Source organism: Mastigoproctus giganteus, chromosome 13, assembly GCF_048544385.1.
Source record: "Mastigoproctus giganteus isolate SK-2022 chromosome 13, ASM4854438v1, whole genome shotgun sequence".
Lineage (NCBI taxonomy): Eukaryota > Metazoa > Arthropoda > Arachnida > Uropygi > Thelyphonidae > Mastigoproctus > Mastigoproctus giganteus.
This window is the reverse complement of record NC_143587.1, coordinates 84,910,724-84,928,974: the sequence shown is the minus strand read 5'-3', so window position 1 is coordinate 84,928,974 and position 18,251 is coordinate 84,910,724. Positions and strand designations below refer to the sequence as shown.

Here is an 18,251-nt window from a genome sequence, read left to right as displayed (position 1 = left end):
TTACAGTGTCTTGGGACTAGGCACCAGCGAGGTGATCTGATAGAGGTGTATAAAGCCTTGAATGGTTTGAGCATGCACAATGCCGATGAGATTCTTCCTCTTGCTCAGAATAATCACCTGAGAAGGAATAAATTGAGGAAGTCCTACATCTGTCCTTCCTCAATTTGAATAAAATTCAAATTGAGGAAGGACAGATGTAGGATAGATGTGCGGAAATTTGCCTTTAGCCAGCGGGTAGTTGGTTGGTGGAACAGACTTCCATCCCTTGTTGTGGAAGTTGATAGTCTAAATATATTTAAGGATCAGCTGGACAGGTATTTTGAACGAACGGAGGGGTGAAATGGAAGTGTTTTTTTTTTTTTTTTTTTGGCTGATGCTGCATAAGCTTGCTTTCTTGAATCAAAGCATATGGTAAACACATTGGATTCCTAAGGTGTTAGCCTGGACGCCAGGCAGTGAGCATTTAATCCCAATGTTGCACAGTTAAGCCTAAGGCAAAAGTGTCAAGCTATGAAAGCTATATAGAATCACTGTACATGTTGGGCATAACTATGATAGTAGTCAGCTCATAGGATTATGAGTACAGTACTTTTGGTAATAAGTACATCAATCTCAAATTGTGAAGGAACATCACTAGTTTCTGGGGTATTGTACTACTCTAAATAAAAGGCACTGCTCCAATGGAGAAGTACACTGCTTTTAGAAAATGCCTAGATCATTATGGTGTCTGGGTCTTCACAATGTCTATCTATCAACCAATGATGTTCCAATCAGAATTGAAACCTGGGTATGGTATGCAGTTTAAAAAAAGAGCAATATTCTTCTCCACTGGAGCAGTAGTTTTATTTAGAGTAGGATATATGAAGGCAACTCATTACGAAGTGCTTTCACAATATGAGATCAATGCACTAAGTAAACCTAGTTACTCACTAGTAACTAGGTGTGAGTAACTTGTAGTAAATTGTGAGTAACTTGTGAGTAACTAGTAAACCTAGTTACTCACAACTATGTATATAAAGACACTATGTATGATATGTACCTCCATTGGAGAAGTACACTGATTTTACAAAATGCCTAGATCATTATGTTGTTTAGGTCTTTACAATGTCAGCGCGCACAAAGTAGCAATAGTACTGTGGCTTGCGGGAGAACCGAAGGGGACGATTCTCCAACGCATCACAGTCTAAAAAAATGTGTGAAATGTGAAATGTTTGCAGACCCGTCTAGAACAGGACATGATCTAGCCATGGTTGTTGTTTGTTATTTGGTTTTTAGGAGGCCACATTGGAGGCAACTAAGGCCATATTGCTCTGGGGATATGCGGTGGTCATTCCCTGACCTTTCCGCATCCTCCGTATTTGGTGATCACGGGCTCAAACCCCGGTCTAATCAAAAAGCGTGTGCTAAGCACTGCTGCTCCTGCCCACCTGGCTACGGAGGTGCCAAATCTAGCCAAGGAGGATGCCTTTGTATGTGCTAGGTGCAGAGACTGTGAAGACATTAGGCACCAACTCAGCATTCTGATGGTGTCTATGAGAGTTTGAGGTGTAGGGTATGTGCCCTCGAAAAAATTAATATGAGTGGTCCATCAAGCTCTCAGCTGTCCAAGTCAACGCCACGTCACTCACTCCTGTGAATCAGGCAACACAGCTGCAATCTCCAAGGCAGAATGCGCTGGTCCCACAGAAAGTAGTTATTGTTGGTGACTCTATTGTCAAGGAGATGGGGATATATTATGCAAAAAGGGTAGGTGGAACAGTACCAGGGTATGTCTTCCAGGGGAAAAAGTTAATGACCTTGTAGGGCATATATCATCTTTTAAGGGAACAAAAGGTGATATTGTTGTACAGGTTGGCACATGACTTTTTCACAGTAAGAGATCTGCAGATTTACTTAATAAGTACAGGTCAATGCTGAAAAAAAAGTCGCGAGTTAGCGATAAATTTGAAAGTGTCTGCAATTCTACCCAGACATGATAGGAGGGAGTATATGATGAGAGCCTTGTCAATCAATTCAGCCCTGGAGAGATTGTGCATGGCTGACAGGGTAGAATTTTTTTCAGAGTGGTCTGTGCTTGCTAACAGGAGAGACTGCTTCTACAGGGATAGGATACACTTAAATAGAAAGGGTGCAAGAATATTTACTGATGCTATCGAGGCAGTGTTAGGTGGGTTACAAAACTGGTAGTTTGGGGGGATTCATAGATTAAAAGATTAACAGTAGCCACAGGCAGAGGCGACAGTGATTCATGCACTGCTTCTACTGTAATGAGCAGCAGCCTAGAGAGCAAGTTGCTGGGGATTTCAAGAGCTGCTGAGAGTCATCATGGAACAGGTAAATACATGGGTAGTGTTAGGGTAACTAAGAGTAAGAACAGGTGCATGTATACTTGCATATACGCCAATGCCAGAAGTATAGTAAATAAATTGGATGAATTTGAAATGCTGGTCAAGACATCAAAGGTAGATATTGTTGGGATATCAGAGACGTGGTATCACACAGATATAAGGAATGCAGAATCGGAATTTGGGGAGTACAGTGCGCACAGAAAGAATAGGCAAGATAGAAAGAGAAGAGGAATTATGCTGTTAGTTAAGAAACGTATAAAATCTAAGGAAGTGTATCCAGTTGACATGAGTGGACAGTGCTACGCTGAGTATGTTTGGTGTGACATAAACACTGGGAAAGGGAAAATGAGAGTAGGAGTGTGTTAAAAAGCCTAATGACTCTGATGAGTATAATAAACAAATGTACAGAAAAATAGAGTGGGCCAGTAAATCAGAATGTCTTGTAATGGGCGATTTTAACTTTCTGAATATTGACTGGAATTTGTGGGTTGGTTACTCACATGCTAGCAAGACTTTTGTGGATTTATTGGAGGATTGTTTTCTACAGCAACATGTTTGAGGGGCTGCCAGAGAGAGAGAGAGTAATACTCTTGATCTGATTATCAGCAGTGATAATTCATGCATTAAGACTTTGCAGATAAAGGAACCACTAGTTGACAGTGATCACAGTGTACTGATGTGGGATTTACTTAAAGATGTTAACTACCATCAGGTGTAAAGGGAACAGTTTTTGCTTTCGTAAAGGTGACTACAGTGGCCTCTAAGAGATACTGTTCAAAGTTCAAGCCTAAATGGATGTCAGATGAATTAATGAGGCTCACGGCAGAGAAACCTGTGTATGGGTATTCTGTTTGGTGTGACATAAACATAAAAATGCGTGGGATGCACATAAATTATCAGGAGACAGAAGCGGCAGATATAAGCTAGTTTGTAATCAAGTCACAAAGGAGGTTAGGCAAGCAAAGGCAGATTACAAGAAATCTTTGGCAAAGAAAAACACTAAAGAGTTCTTAACTTATGTAAATTCTAGAAGGAAGGTGACCAATCAGATTGGTCCACTTAACATAGATGATTTGACTATTGATGATCCTGCTCAAGTAGCTGATAAACTGAATGAGTATTTTGCATCTACATATATACATTCACACATGAGGAGTTATTCAAGGAGGGGAATGCCAGAAGTTTATCAAACTCTAACAGGGAGCTAAGTGATTTTGTAATAACTGAAAGCAAAGTGGAGGAGAAATTGTTGAAGTTAAACATAAAAATAAAGGCACCTGGGATGGATGGAAGGAATCTATACAGTTATATTGAAGGCAGTAGCGAGAGAAGTTAGGAAATCTTTAGCCATAATTAAGAGAGCATCCTCAGATTCAGGGGAGGTTTACATGGACTGGAGATGTATCCCCAATTCACAAAGGGTGACACAAATAATTATAGACTTGTTAGTTTAACTTCTGTTCTGGTGAAAATAATGGAGTCATTGGTTAAAGAGGTGATACCTAGACAAGACTGCAGTAATAGTTCAGACACAGCATGAGTCGAATAGGGGAAGTCGTCTGACAAATTTGATTGGATACTACGATGTGGTCACAAAGGAACTGGATGCAAAAAATAATTTTTATATCATATACTTGAATTTCAGCTTTTGATACTGTTGCACATGGAAGACTGCTGTACAAACTGAAGTGGTATGGCATTAAGGGCTAGTTGCTGCAATGGATAAAGGGATGGTTCAGTGGGAGACGGCAGAGAGTGGTACTAAATGGACACTGCTATATGCACACTAATGTAATTAGTGGAGTACCCCAGGGTTCGGTGCGGGGCCCATTGTTACTTTGTGTATTTATCAACGATATTGATGAAGGAATATATCAGACTTAATGTCCAAGTTTGCAGATGATACACGAGGTAGCATTTTTCACAGCAAGGCCTGTACATGTTAACAGGAGGGATTTGCTTTTACAGAGATTGGATACACTTAAATAGAAGAGGTGCAAGAATATATGCTGATGCTTTCAAGGCAAGAAAACTGCTAACTGGTGAGGGGAACACAGATTAATTGTTTAACAGCAGCTATAAACAGAGGTGAGACTGATTCTTGCAGTGCTTTTACATGTACATGGAGCAGCTGGATTGCATGATGGAAGGTATTACAAGTCTTACTGGTGGGTCGTCATTGGACAAGCAAATATATGAATATATGGACTATGTTATGGTTGCTAAGAGCACAAACAGGTGAGTGTGTATACATACACACTTGTACACTAATGCTAGGAGAATAAAAAATAAATTTGATGAGTTTGAAATATTTATTGTCATCAAATGTAGACATTACAGGGTGGTACTTTGACATAAGGATGTAGAATTTGAATATGGCAAGTACAGCGTGAAAGAAAGAAAAGAAGAGGGGGAGGAGTTGTGGTAAGAAGCATATGGATTCTAAAAGAGTGCACTCAACTGACATGGCCCGCCAGACAGACTCAATGTCGACAGTGCAATGTTCAGTCAGTCTGGTGTGATGTAAACATTGAGAAAACAGAATTGAGACCAAGACGTCATAGTTCAAATTACTGTATTGAGGTAATGAACAATAATATGGACAAATAGCATGGGCCAGATAGTATCATAATAAGGGATTTTAACTTTTCAGATACTGAACCAACTAATGTTAACAAATGCTAAATGAGAAGAGTTCAGGGAATTAATTGTAAATCCTTGCATTTATCAATGTTAAATCTCAATTACTTCAAGATGGATAAAGTACTTCATCTATCTTGTCCAAGTCTTCTTGAAATAGCTTAGTCTGATTACAGTTATTCATCATCTCCATTATATACTAATCTTTGTATCATCAGTAAACTTAGACATTAAAATTGATAATTCCCACATCAATATCATTAATAAATATTGAAAATAATATGACACCTAGCACTGAAAACTGTGGGACACTACTAATAACATTAGTCCATGAAGAGTGGTGGCCATCAATAACCATTCTTCTGCCACTAACCTATCCACTAACTTATCTACAGTAGTAACTTGCCCCTAATGCCACACTGCTGCAATTTGCATAGTAGTCATTTATGTGGAATGTTATCAAAAGCTTAAGTTTTGCAAATTACAGTGTCTGGAGACTAGGCACCTGCGAGGTGATCTGATAGAGGTGTATAAAGCCTTGAATGGTTTGAGAGTGCTCAATGCCGATGGGATTCTTTCTCTTGCTCAGAATAATCACCTGAGAGGGCATAAATCCAAATTGAGGAAAGACAGATGTAGGATAGATGTGCAGAAATTTGCCTTTAGCCAGTGGGTAGTTGGTTGGTGGAACAGACTTCCATCCTTTGTTGTGGAAGTTGATAGCCTAAATAAATTTAAGGCTGAGCAGGACAGGTATTTGGAACAAACAGAGGGGTGAAATAGGAGTGTTTTTTTTGGCTGATGCTGCATAAACTTACTTTCTTGCATTATAAGCCTCTACTAATGCTAATGCTTTATGAAATCCACATATACGATGCCAAAATTATTTTTTGCATTCAGTTCCTCTGCCACTATCTCATAGTAGCTAGTTAGATGGGTCAGACAAGACTTCCCCCTAAACAAATGTGTTCATAAAACTGCTGTGAATCCATTACTTTCCCTGGTCCAGAAGTCAAGCTTAAAGGTCTGTATTTGTTTACTTCACCCTTTTACACAACACACCCATTGTGAACTAGAGAGACATTTGAAAATCTCAAGTCTGTAGGAACATCCCTTGAATCCCAGTGTGCACTCAAAACTGCTTACTTTATTTTTTACCTATTTTAATACAATTTATGGAAGGTGTTTAGCATTATATGAAAAATTTTTGTGAATTCTTTTTATCTTCAGTAACATGTACAGATTTTATTAATAAGTTATTGTAAAAACAAGAATACATTGTTTTAACAATTTTTTAAAAATATAAGATGAATGTGCTTGGGATTAATTAAATTAAAAATCAAGATAAAGGATTTTTTAAAGGAAAAAAAAAATATATATTTTTATTGACATTTCTCCCGGTTTTTTCCTTTCTCAAGAGAAGGCTGCATCATCTTCAGATCTTGATACCTTTTTTTCTGAAAATTTAATTCTGCTAAATGAATGCATGAGAAAATTTACTTGAATTTTTTTGATCTCTTGTTATTTAAGAGACTATTCTCTTCATCTGCTATAGCTACAGTAACTACAAATGAAAAAAATTTAAGGACACACACACACACACACACACACACACACACACACACACACACACACACACACACACACACAAAGATTAAACACAAAACAATCAATTGTGAATGTTCATGAAATACTGATGAGAAGAAACTTGGCAGCACTAAAGTTGTACAAGAGTGTTGGGCATTAGTCACTATTTATCAAAAGCACACATACGCCCTCTGCACTCAGTGGGTTAATTAAACTTTACTGGGAATAAAGAAGAATAAACTAAGATCTCATTAAACCAGCTTCAAAACTGCTCTGTACCAAACAACATGGATGATATAAATGGTAGTATTAAATTCTACAAGATAAAAAGTGTAATGATCGATGTTACTGGAAATTTTCAGATATTTATTTGGTCCATTTATTTGGTAAATAGAGACAATGATTAATATATATGCATAAAGTGCCAGTATTCTTTTTTTCTGAAAAAATAAATTTTATAGAGTATCCTTCTTTAAATGTTAATCATATAAAATAATTCTGGTCCTTCAATATGGCAACAAATTTTACTTAAATTTAGGTTAAAACTTTCTTAAATAAATTAAAAAGAGGAAATGATGCCATTTTTGCCTACATGAGATCTAAATATCTTTTTATTTTTTATTTTAGTTGGAAGTTACATACAGATGAAAATCAGATGTTACTTATACACCATATCATTCAAAGCAACATTTAAGATTACTTAAATAAGCATACTGAAAGTGTGTGCATGTGTGAGAGAGAGAGAGAGAGAGAGAGAGAGAGAGAGAGAGAGAGAGAGAGAGAGATATACCTATCTAATAATGCTCTTCTTTCATCTAATGCATTTTCTAATTTGGCTTCCAGTTCTGGAATAAAGAATTAACAGAATATTAAAAATAAGAGTTTATAATGGACACGCGCGCGCGCACACACACACACGCACACATGCGCGCACGCACACACACGCGCGCACGCGCACGCACACACGCGCACACACGCACGCACGCACACACACATTTAATAATAATGTTAATGATAATTGTTAACATTCAAGAGCAAATCAAAAAAAAAAATTAAAAACATCAAGTTTTCAATTATACAATTGAAGCTCTATATAACAATCCCTCTGGGGAATGAGCAAAATGGTTGTTGTATCGGAAGGATGTTATATTGATCGTTTATAAAATCAACAACAAAACAAGTAAAAGCTTGAACATTTAATGTAATCCTACTAATACAATATAGTATAATCTTATTTATAAGATGTACTACAGTATTAAACAAGAAAAATAAATTTTGCATTGATTGTAGAGTGCAGTAAGGTTATAATTAAATTGTAAATTTCACTACATAGGCTACACATCTATCAAGACCTAACAAGATAATTGTTTTATACTTTAAAATAATCTGTCAGAACACACTGTTTCAATGGTAGAGCATGTTTTAAAAGAGAATTATGAAGATTCACGATAGCAGTTATTTCACTTTCGCAGTTAGGCTGCACTTGAAAAAAATCAATGTACAAGTTCTAATCCTTGATGAGCATTTTCTTGTTCAAGCATAGTTGCTTCCTCATCTTCATCATTACAAATTTCAAAAGATTCAATTACATCTGCAATGAGTTCCTCTTCATTCGTGCTTATCCTGAAACATTCAATGTCCACATCCACTTCTGCATAATCTTTGAAGCTTAAGTTTTCCTTTAAGTTTAGGTGATGATGCACATGCTCAAATATTTCTTCACTATTATCGGACTGTTCTTTGCAATTAATAGAGGAAGAAGTATGCGAAACTTCACATATTTCATCATTTAAGGTGGTAAATCCAGTTTGAAGCAGTTGGCGATCACTTTTTCATCAAATTCAACCCATGCAGAAACATATAAATACATTGTCTGCAGGATGTCACTTTCGCACTGAATTTTGCTTTCAAGACAGCACAATTTTGTTTAATAGCATTCTTCGGTAGTTTTGCACATAGGTCTTTTACTTGATGATGAGGGGTGCAGTTATCCACAAACAGCAAAATTTTTATATTCTTCTCACTCATACTGCAATCTAAGTTCCTGATCCATTCTTCATAGATTTGTGATGCCATCCATGCCTTTTGGTTTGCTCAATACATAGTTAGTAATGACTTCAAACCTTTAAAGCAGCGAGGGTTCTGGGCTTTCCTAATGATTAAAAGAGAATCTCTGTGCCAGACATGTTTGCCGCCAGAAGAATAGTAATCTGTTGTTTGGCATTTTTACTGCCACTACATTTCTCACCTTTAAGTGTAAGTGTTTTATCCACAGCAATTAAAAAAAAAAAAAGAGTCCAGTTTCATCAGCACTGAAGATGTCATTGTGGTCGTATATCAGCAAAACATTTTTTAAACAATTTTCCTTCCATTCCTTTGTGGCGTCAGTGTCCAGGGCTGCACTTTCGCCACACATTTTTTTGAAAGACAGGCCATGATGAGCCTTAAATTTCTGAGACATTCATCTGAACTTAAATATTCTTCAGTATCTATTCAATATGCAAACTATTCTGCCTTAGATTTTAAAAGATTACCATCTAACAGAATGTTTTTTTGCATGCATCACATTAGCCACTCCAAAAGTACCTTTTCAAGATTTGGATACTTCGCCTTTCATGCTCGAATCCTACTTGTTGCAGTAGATTTCTCTAAACTTTCTATCTTTTTCGTTCAGAATAGTGAACAGAGTACTATTAGGAATGCTGAAATATTTGCCGGTCAGTTTTAGAATGCACACCATTATCTACAGCCTGAAAAATTCAAATTTTACCTGCAATTGGCAAAGCAATCCACTTTCTTGGAGCCATACCAAAAAACATACACTCTAACTAATGAAACTGGCTTCTAACTGATGATGTTCATTCATTACCACGCTGTGAGAAAACAGCATGAAAAATCTTAACAAATGATTTCTCACAGTCAGGCTGCAAGCCCTGACTGCGAGATTAGTTGCTGTGATTCTAACATTTTAAACATGAATATTGTAATAAAAAAGTAAATATTCAGATTAAGAGGTAGAAATTTATGGTCATTATAGAGAAATCCTTTTGTTTTCAATGTTGTTATACTGAATACAAAATAGCATTAGGGTAATGAGAAATTGGTTGGGACTACTACATAGTATGTTATAACATGTTGGGATGTTAAAAAGAGGGTCGCTATAAATAGCTTCGACTGTACAGCAAACTTTCTACAACCCAATTCTTCCTTAAAGCACCTAAAATTTATATAACATTATAATTTTTTCTAATAAAATAATATAATTAATAATGAAAATGAATTAATCAAATTGTTAACTTACAAAAAAAAAATAAAAAATAAGTATAATAATGCTCTATGTCACCTCTATGGGTTGACAAATTGTTCAAGCATCTTTACCATTATATAGAACCCACTGTCTTCTTTCTCTAATTTCTCCTGAAGAAAGAAAATTTAAACAAATAAATCAGCATTTTAATTACTGAATTAAGCACTCTTAAACCATATAAGAGTAATAGTACTGAAACTCCTGTACATTCCATATTTAGGCAACTACTACTACTACTGTGACTTCGACAAAAAAAAAAAAAACAATTTTTTGGAAACCTACTTTCACTTTGTGAAGGATCCATTAGCCCTTTGAGAGGTTGGTGTGATGCTGCAGCTTATATTACAGAAAACAACCAAAGCAAATGACCAAATAAGAAATAAACTGAAATCATAAAATAATAAGCAAGAATTAAGAGTCAAAAGATTAGGGGTAACAGCCATGATTTCTTCAGGGAAGCACCAACACCTGTCAACACCTAAAAGGTCTATTTCCATAGTGAACTGCTGAGTAACAATAAAGCAACAATTCACTGTGCCTCTATACAGAGCTTGAAGGACAGGGTGGATGCCCTCGAAGGATTAAAAGTGAGGGGCCCATCAAGCTCTCAGCTGCCCACACAAATGTCAGAGCTTGCACTTGGTCATCACGCAACACAGCGGCACCCAAGGCAGAATGTGCTGGTCCCAAAGGAACTAGTAGTTGTTGGTGACTCTATAGTCAGGGAAATGGGAAACTTGCTTTGTAAAAAGGATAGGTGGAACAGGACCAGGGTATGTCTGTCAGGGGGAAAGGTTGATGATGTTGTAGAGCGGATATCATCTTTTAAGGGCACAAAAGGTGATATAGTTGTACACGTTGGCACTAATGATATTAAGAGTAGGAGACCGGCGGAATTACTTAACAAGTATAGGTCACTGTTGAAAAAAAGCCATGAATTAGGGTTGAATTAGAAAGTGTCTGCAATTCTGCCCAGACACGATAGGAGGGAGTATATGATGAGAGCCCTGTCGATCAATTCGGCCCTGGAAAGATTGTGCAAGGCTCAAGGGGCAGAATTTTTTTCAGCCTGGTCTGTACTTGTTAACAGGAGAGACTGCTTCTACAGGGATGGGATACACTTAAATAGAAAGGGTGCAAGAATGTTTGCTGATGCTATCGAGGCAGTGTTAGGTGGGTCGGAAAACTGCTAGATTGGGGGGATACAAGGACTAATAGATTAACAGTAGCCACTGGCAGAGGTGAAAGGGATTCTTGTACTGCTTCTATTGGAATGAGCCGCAGCTTGGAAAATAAGATGCAGGATATTTCAGAGACTGCTGGGAATCATTGGGGTACAAATAAACACATAGGTTGTATTAGGGTAGCTAAGAAAAAGAACAGGTGCATGTATAGTTGCGTGTACACCAATGCTAGGAGTTTAGTAAATAAATTTGATGAATTTGAGGTATTGCTCAAAACATCAAAGGCAGATATTGTAGGGATTTCAGATACGTGGTGTCACACAGATATAAGGAATGCAGAACTGGAATTTGGGGAGTACAATGTCTACAGAAAGGATAGACAGGATAGGAAGGGAGGAGGGGTTATGCTATTAGTTAAGAAATACATAAAATCCAAGGAAGTGAAGCCAGTGGACATCGCTGGACAGTGCAGTGTCGAGTCAGTTTGGTGTGACATAAGCATTGGGAGATCAAAATTGAGAGTAGGAGTGTGCTATAGGCCCAATGACTCTGATGAGTATAATAAGAAACTGTACGGGGAAATAGAGTGGGCCAGTAAATCAGAGAGTCTTATAATGGGGGATTTCATTTTCCCAGATATTGACTGGAATTTGGGTGCTGGTCACTCACACACTGGCAAGGCTTTTGTGGATTTATTGGATGATTGTTTTCTACATCAGCATGTTCGGGAGGCAATTAGAGGGAGTAATACTCTTGATTTGATTATCAGTAGTGATTCTTCATGCATTAAGAATCTGCAGGTAAATGAACCACTAGGTGGCAGTGATCACAGTGTGCTGAAATGGGATTTACTCAAAGAGGTAACTACCATTAGGGGTAAAGGGAAGGGTTATTGCTTTCATAAAGGCAACTACGATGGACTGAGACAGTATTTAAATTCTATACAGTGGGACCAACTGATGATGTTACCAACAGCAAATTCAAAATGGGAAGCATTCAAAGAACTTATCTTGGAAGCTACTAGGCTTTAAATAGCTAAGCTTTACATTTCTTTACAACTAAGAAATATTGTTCAAGGTTTAGGCCTAAGTGGATGTCAGATGAACTAATGAGACATATTTCAGAGAAGAAAAATGCATGGGATACATACAAATTAACACGTTACACAAAAGCCTATGATAGATACAAATTGATCTGTAACCAAGTTACAAAGGAGGTTAGGCAGGCGAAGGCAGATTACGAGAAATCTTTGGCAAGGGATGCAAAGAAAAACAGCAAAGAGTTCTTTACTTATGTAAACTCTAGAAGGAAGGGGATGAATCAGATTGGTCCACTTGATATCGATGGGTCAACTGTTGATGATCCTTCTCAGGCAGCTAACAAACTGAATGAATATTTTGCATCGACATTCACAGATGAGGAGTTATTCAGCGAGGGGAATGCCAGAGGTGTATTCAACTCTGGCAGTAAGCTAGAGAATCTTGTAATAACTGAGAGTAAAGTGGAGGAGAAATTGTTGAAGATAAATACAAGAAAGGCACTTGGGGTGGATGGGATCTATCCAGTTATATTAAAGGAGGCAGCAAAGGAAGTAAGCAAACCCTGAGACATAATTATGAGAGCTTCCTTGGACTCAGGGGAAGTACCCATGGACTGGAGATATGCAAATGTGACCCCAATTCACAAAGGAGGATCAAAGGGCGACACAAGTAATTATAGATCTGTTAGTTTAACTTCTGTTCCTGGAAAATTAATGGAGGCACTAGTTAAAGAAGCACTGCAGGATCATCTAGACAAGACTTCAGTTATAGCTCAGACACAGCATGGTTTTGTTAAGGGGAAGTCTTGCCTGACCAATTTGATTGGATACTATGATGCAGTCACAAAAGAACTGGATGCAGGGAATAACTTTGATATTATATACTTGGATCTTAGAAAAGCTTTTGATACTGTTGCATATGGAAGACTGCTGCACAAATTGGAGCAGTGTGGCATTGGAGGCAAATTGCTGCTATGGATAAAGGGGTGGTTGAGGGGGAGAAGACAGAGAGTGGTAATCAATGGACACTGCTCATCGTGGACTAATGTTATTAGTGGAGTCCCTCTGGGTTCAGTATTGGGTCCATTATTGTTTTCTGTATTTATAAATGATATTGATGATGGTATATCAAGCTTAATGTCCAAGTTTGCAGACGATATGAAGGTTGGCAGGGTTGTCAAGGACACTAATGACACTCAGCTACTGGAACAGGATCTGGAAAGGTTGAGCAGAGGGGCTGAGAGGTGGCAAATGAAGTTTAACATTGACAAATGTAAAGTACTACATATGGGAAACAGCAACCCCAGAGCAACGTATCAACTCTGTGGTACTACACTGACAGTGATAGGGAATGAAAGGGACCTGGGGGTGGTTGTGCAGGCAGATATGAAGTTTTCTGAGCAGTGCAGATGGGCTGCAAGAGTAGCTCATGGTGTATTGTCAATGATATATAGGAATTTTTCTAGCAGGGATAAGGAGGTGATTATTCCCTTGTATAAGGCAATGGTCAGGCCACACCTGGAGTACTGTATACAGGTCTGGAGGCCTCATTTCAAGAAGGATGTAGAGATGCTGGAACGAGTACAGAGAAGGGCAACACGATTAGTGAATAGAATAAAGGGGTGCTCTTATGAAGAAAGGCTTAAGTTTTGCAAATTACAGTGTCTTGGGACTAGGCACCAGCGAGGTGATCTGATAGAGGTGTATAAAGCCTGGAATGGTTTGAGCATGCTCAATGCTGATGCGATTCTTCCTCTTGCTCAGAATAATCACCTGAGAGGGCATAAATTCAAATTGAGAAAAGATAGATGTAGGATAGACGTGAGGAAATTTGCCTTCAGCCAGCGGGTGGTTGGTTGGTGGAATAGACTTCCATCCCTTGTCGTGGAAGTTGATAGCCTAAATAAGTTCAAGGCTCAGCTGGACAGGTATTTCGAACAAACAGAGGGGTGAAGTGGAAGTGGTTATTTTTTATTTATTTATTTATTATTATTATTTTTTTTTTTTGGCTGATGCTGCATAAGCTTGCTTTCTTGCATCAAATGCCTCTACTAATGCTAATGCTAAAAAAATGCTATACAACCTATGGAAGACAAAATGGAAATTTTGATTTGCATCTTGTATGGTTGGTTAAGTTAGCCTGATGATGGCTAGCCATATTTGAGTTTGTGTGTGTTTTCTACTCTGTGTTTGCATAGTTTGGTCTTCCATATGTCATATAGTGGTACCAGAAAACACTTCATTGCTTCTCAGTAGTTTACTATACAAATATGACCATTTGGATGAAACAGGCATGTTTCTTCTGAAGAACCATGCCTGTGTTACTCCTTTAAGTGTATCAGTTACCCATGGTCAAAAAAATCTTTTGATTCTTTCTGATTATTTTATGATTCAGTTCATTTTTTATTTTGTGGTCTGCTTTTGTCTTTGAGAATAGATTTATTTGGTCTTTTTGTGTAATAGGCCACAGCATTATTAGCATTAGCATTGCGGTTTTTTTTTTTTTTTTTTTGGTAGTTGTTGGCGCATAGGCTTCTGTGGCCATAATGCACCTCCCAAGGTTTTTGCAGTACTTTGATCCAAGTCCGAGGCGGGAATCGAACCCACGACCTTTGGGTTGCCAGGCAGGCACTAGCATTGCGGCATATGATACAAGAAAGCAAGGTTCTAGAGCATCAGCCAAAAAAAAAATTTAAAAAAACAAAAAACTTTCCCATTTCACCCATCCGGTCACTCCAAATGTTTGTCTAGTTCAGCTTTATTTAAGGTATTAACTTCCACAACAACAGATGGAAGTCTATTCCTGCAATAAACTACCTGCTGGCTTAAGGCAAACTTCGCATATCTATTCTACAACTGTCTTTCCTCAATTTGAATCTATGCCACCGTAGGTTCTTAATCTCAGCAAGTGGAAGTATCCCATCAGCATTGAGCCTGCTCAAACTATTCAATGCCTTGTACACCTCAATCAGATCATCTCGCAGGTGCCTAGTCTCCCGAAACTTACAGAATTTAAGCCTCTCCTGGTAAGAGAACCTCTTTTTCCTCTCACCAATCTTGTTGCCTCTCTCTGTATTCATTCTAGCAACTCTACATCCTTTCTAAAATGAGGTCTCCAGACCTGTATGCAGTACTCAAGGTTTGGCCTGACCATTGCCTTATACAAAGGTATAATCACCTCCTTGTCTCTGCTAATAATTATGTAAAGGACTAAGGGCTTTTCCCATGGGGAAAGTACACTTTTGTTTAAATTAATTTGGTTGGTTTGTGTACTTTTTAATTAGTTAATTAATTTATTTTTTGTCATGGAAACAGCAGTAGCTACAGCATTATTACTTTCACATGGTTTAAGAATGATTAATTCAATGAAACTATTTGTTTATTCTCTGCAATTTCTTGGATCCAGAATCTGATGAAACCATGAGGGGACATTCAATAAATTATCTACCTAAGGTACTTCCCAAAGTTATATTTCAATGATTCATGATTTATCATGTTCTTACATATCTCAACTTGAATAATGCTAATTTTGGTCTCACTACAATTTTAGATTGTGTTGCTGTAACAGAAAGAAGTAAGACACCAGTATCAAATTACGAATTTGCTAAAATTGGATCATCATTCAATCATCAAGTTTCTCACCAAAGAAGGAAATAGGCCAAAGGCCATTCATGAAAGGATAGTGGCTGCATCCTTTCATGAATGGCCTTTGGCAACAGTGCAACTTCAGAGTACCAGGTGAAATTCTGGTCCAAATAATTCAGGTGGGGTAGAGAGTCCATTGAAAATGATTCACGTCCAGAAAGGCCTGTGACAACCACTCCAGAAATGTGTCAAGTCGTGGAAACTCTTGTGTTGAATGACAGAAGTTTAAAGGTGTCCCAAATCTCTAGGGAATATGACATATCTGAGGGAACAGTTATAACCATCCTCCATAACCATTTGGGGGATGACTGAGGTCAGTGCAATGTGGGTCTCCAGATTTCTGACACCTGTGCAGAAGCAATTCAGAGTACGATGTTGTGAGGAGAATTTAGAGCTTTATGGAAGGGATCCTGAAACCTACATCTCCAAAATTATTACAGGTTATGGAACATGGGTTCATCACTGGGATCCTGAGACCAAGTAAAAATCAATGCAATGAATGCAGAAGGGTTCTCCCCCATCCAAAAAATTTAGGACACATAACCTTCAGCTGCCAAGATTATGGCCATCATTTTTTAGGATGCTGAGGGAATTTTGTACATTCACTACTTGGAACACAAGCAGAGAGTCACTGGGGAGTCATATGCATCCCTACTTTACAACCTAAGGGATATCATAAAGGAAAAACACTGTGGAAAACTTGCCAGAGGTGTGCTGCTTCTTCAGGACAACACATCAATGCACAGGTTTCATGGTGTTGCTGCTGCTTTGAGAGACTTACTTGACAGAACGTACCCATCCACCTTATGGGCCAGATCTGGTCCTTGTGAATATTTCCTGTTTCAACACCCCAAGAAAAATATATATGGATGTCGCTTTGCTGATGATAATGAAATGAAGTCTGTGTTTCTGCATTCTTTGATGGACAGGACAAAGAATTTTATTTGTCTGATATTTCCTCATTGCCAACAAAATGGAACAAGTGTATTGAAGTTCAGGAAAAACAAAAACAATGAAAAAAAAGTTCAGGAGAAACATTGAAAAATAAAAAGATTTTTGTCTCTATCTCATTTCCTTCATAAGTAGGTAGATAATTTAATGAACACACCTGTCATTTCAAATAACACACATTTAAATGTAGGCAAGTGAGTTTACTGCATTGAAAAAAAAAAAAAAAAAAAAAGTAACAAATTAGCATTAGCATTAGTAGAGGAATTTGATGCAAGAAAGCAAGCTTATGCAGCATCAGCCAAAAAAAAAAAAAAATAATAATAATAAATAAATAAATAAAAAATAACCACTTCCACTTCACCCCTCTGTTCATTCAAAATACCTGTCCAGCTGAGCCTTAAACTTATTTAGGCTATCAACTTCCACAACAAGGGATGGAAGTCTGTTCCACCAACCAACTACCCGCTGGCTAAAGGCAAATTTCCGCGTGTCTATCCTACATCTGTCTTTCCTCAATTTGAATTTATGCCCTCTCAGGTGATTATTCTGAGCAAGAGGAAGAATCCCATCAGCATTGAGCATGCTCAAACCATTCAAGGCTTTATACACCTCTATCAGATCACCTCGCTGGTGCCTAGTCTCTAGACACTGTAATTTGCAAAACTTAAGCCTTTCTTCGTAAGAGCACCCCTTTGTTCCATTCACTAATCTTGTTGCCCTTCTCGCTCCAGCAGCTCTACATCCTTCTTGAAATGGGCCCTCCAGACCTGTATACAGTATTCGAGGTGTGGCCTGACCATTGCCTTATACAAGGGAATAATCACCTCCTTATCCCTGCTAGAAAAATTCCTATATATATATCATTGACAATACACCGTGAGCTACTCTTGCAGCCCGTCTGCACTGCTCAGAGAACTTCATATCTGCCTGCACAACCACCCCCAGGTCCCTTTCATTCTCTACCACTGTCAGTGTAGTACCACAGAGTTGATACATTGCTCTGGGGTTGCTGTTTCCCATGTGTAGTACTTTACATTTGTCAATGTTAAACTTCATTTGCCACCTCTCAGCCCCTCTGCTCAACCTTTCCAGATCCTGTTGCAGCAGCATAGTGTCAGTAGTGTCCTTGACAACCCTGCCTACCTTTGTATCGTCTGCAAACTTCGACATTAAGCTTGATATACCATCATCAATATCATTTATGAATACAGAAAACAATAATGGACCCAACACTGAGCCCTGAGGGACTCCACTAATAACATTAGTCCTCGACGAGCAGTGTCCATTGATTACCACTCTCTGTCTTCTCCCCCTCAGCCACCCCTTTATCCATAGCAGCAATTTGCCTCCAATGCCACACTGCTCCAATTTGTGCAGCAGTCTTCCATGTGCAACAGTATCAAAAGCCTTTCTAAGATCCAAGTATATAATATCAAAGTTATTCCCTGCATCCAGTTCCTTTGTGACTGCATCATAGTATCCAATCAAATTGGTCAGGCAAGACTTCCCCTTAACAAAACCGTGCTGTGTCCGAGCTATAACTGAAGTCT

The 18,251-nt window shown here is 38.1% G+C and overlaps 1 protein-coding gene across 1 annotated transcript in view; it reads right to left on the bottom strand.

Moving 5' to 3' along the window:
- The window catches only part of LOC150076228 (uncharacterized), a 744,224-nt gene that overhangs the window by 48,528 nt on the left and 677,445 nt on the right, over positions 1-18,251 (bottom strand). The window contains exon 37 of the mRNA XM_090387291.1: positions 7,366-7,420. Coding sequence (XP_090243417.1) covers positions 7,366-7,420 — 55 coding nt within the window. The remainder of the gene's footprint in view (positions 1-7,365; positions 7,421-18,251) is intronic.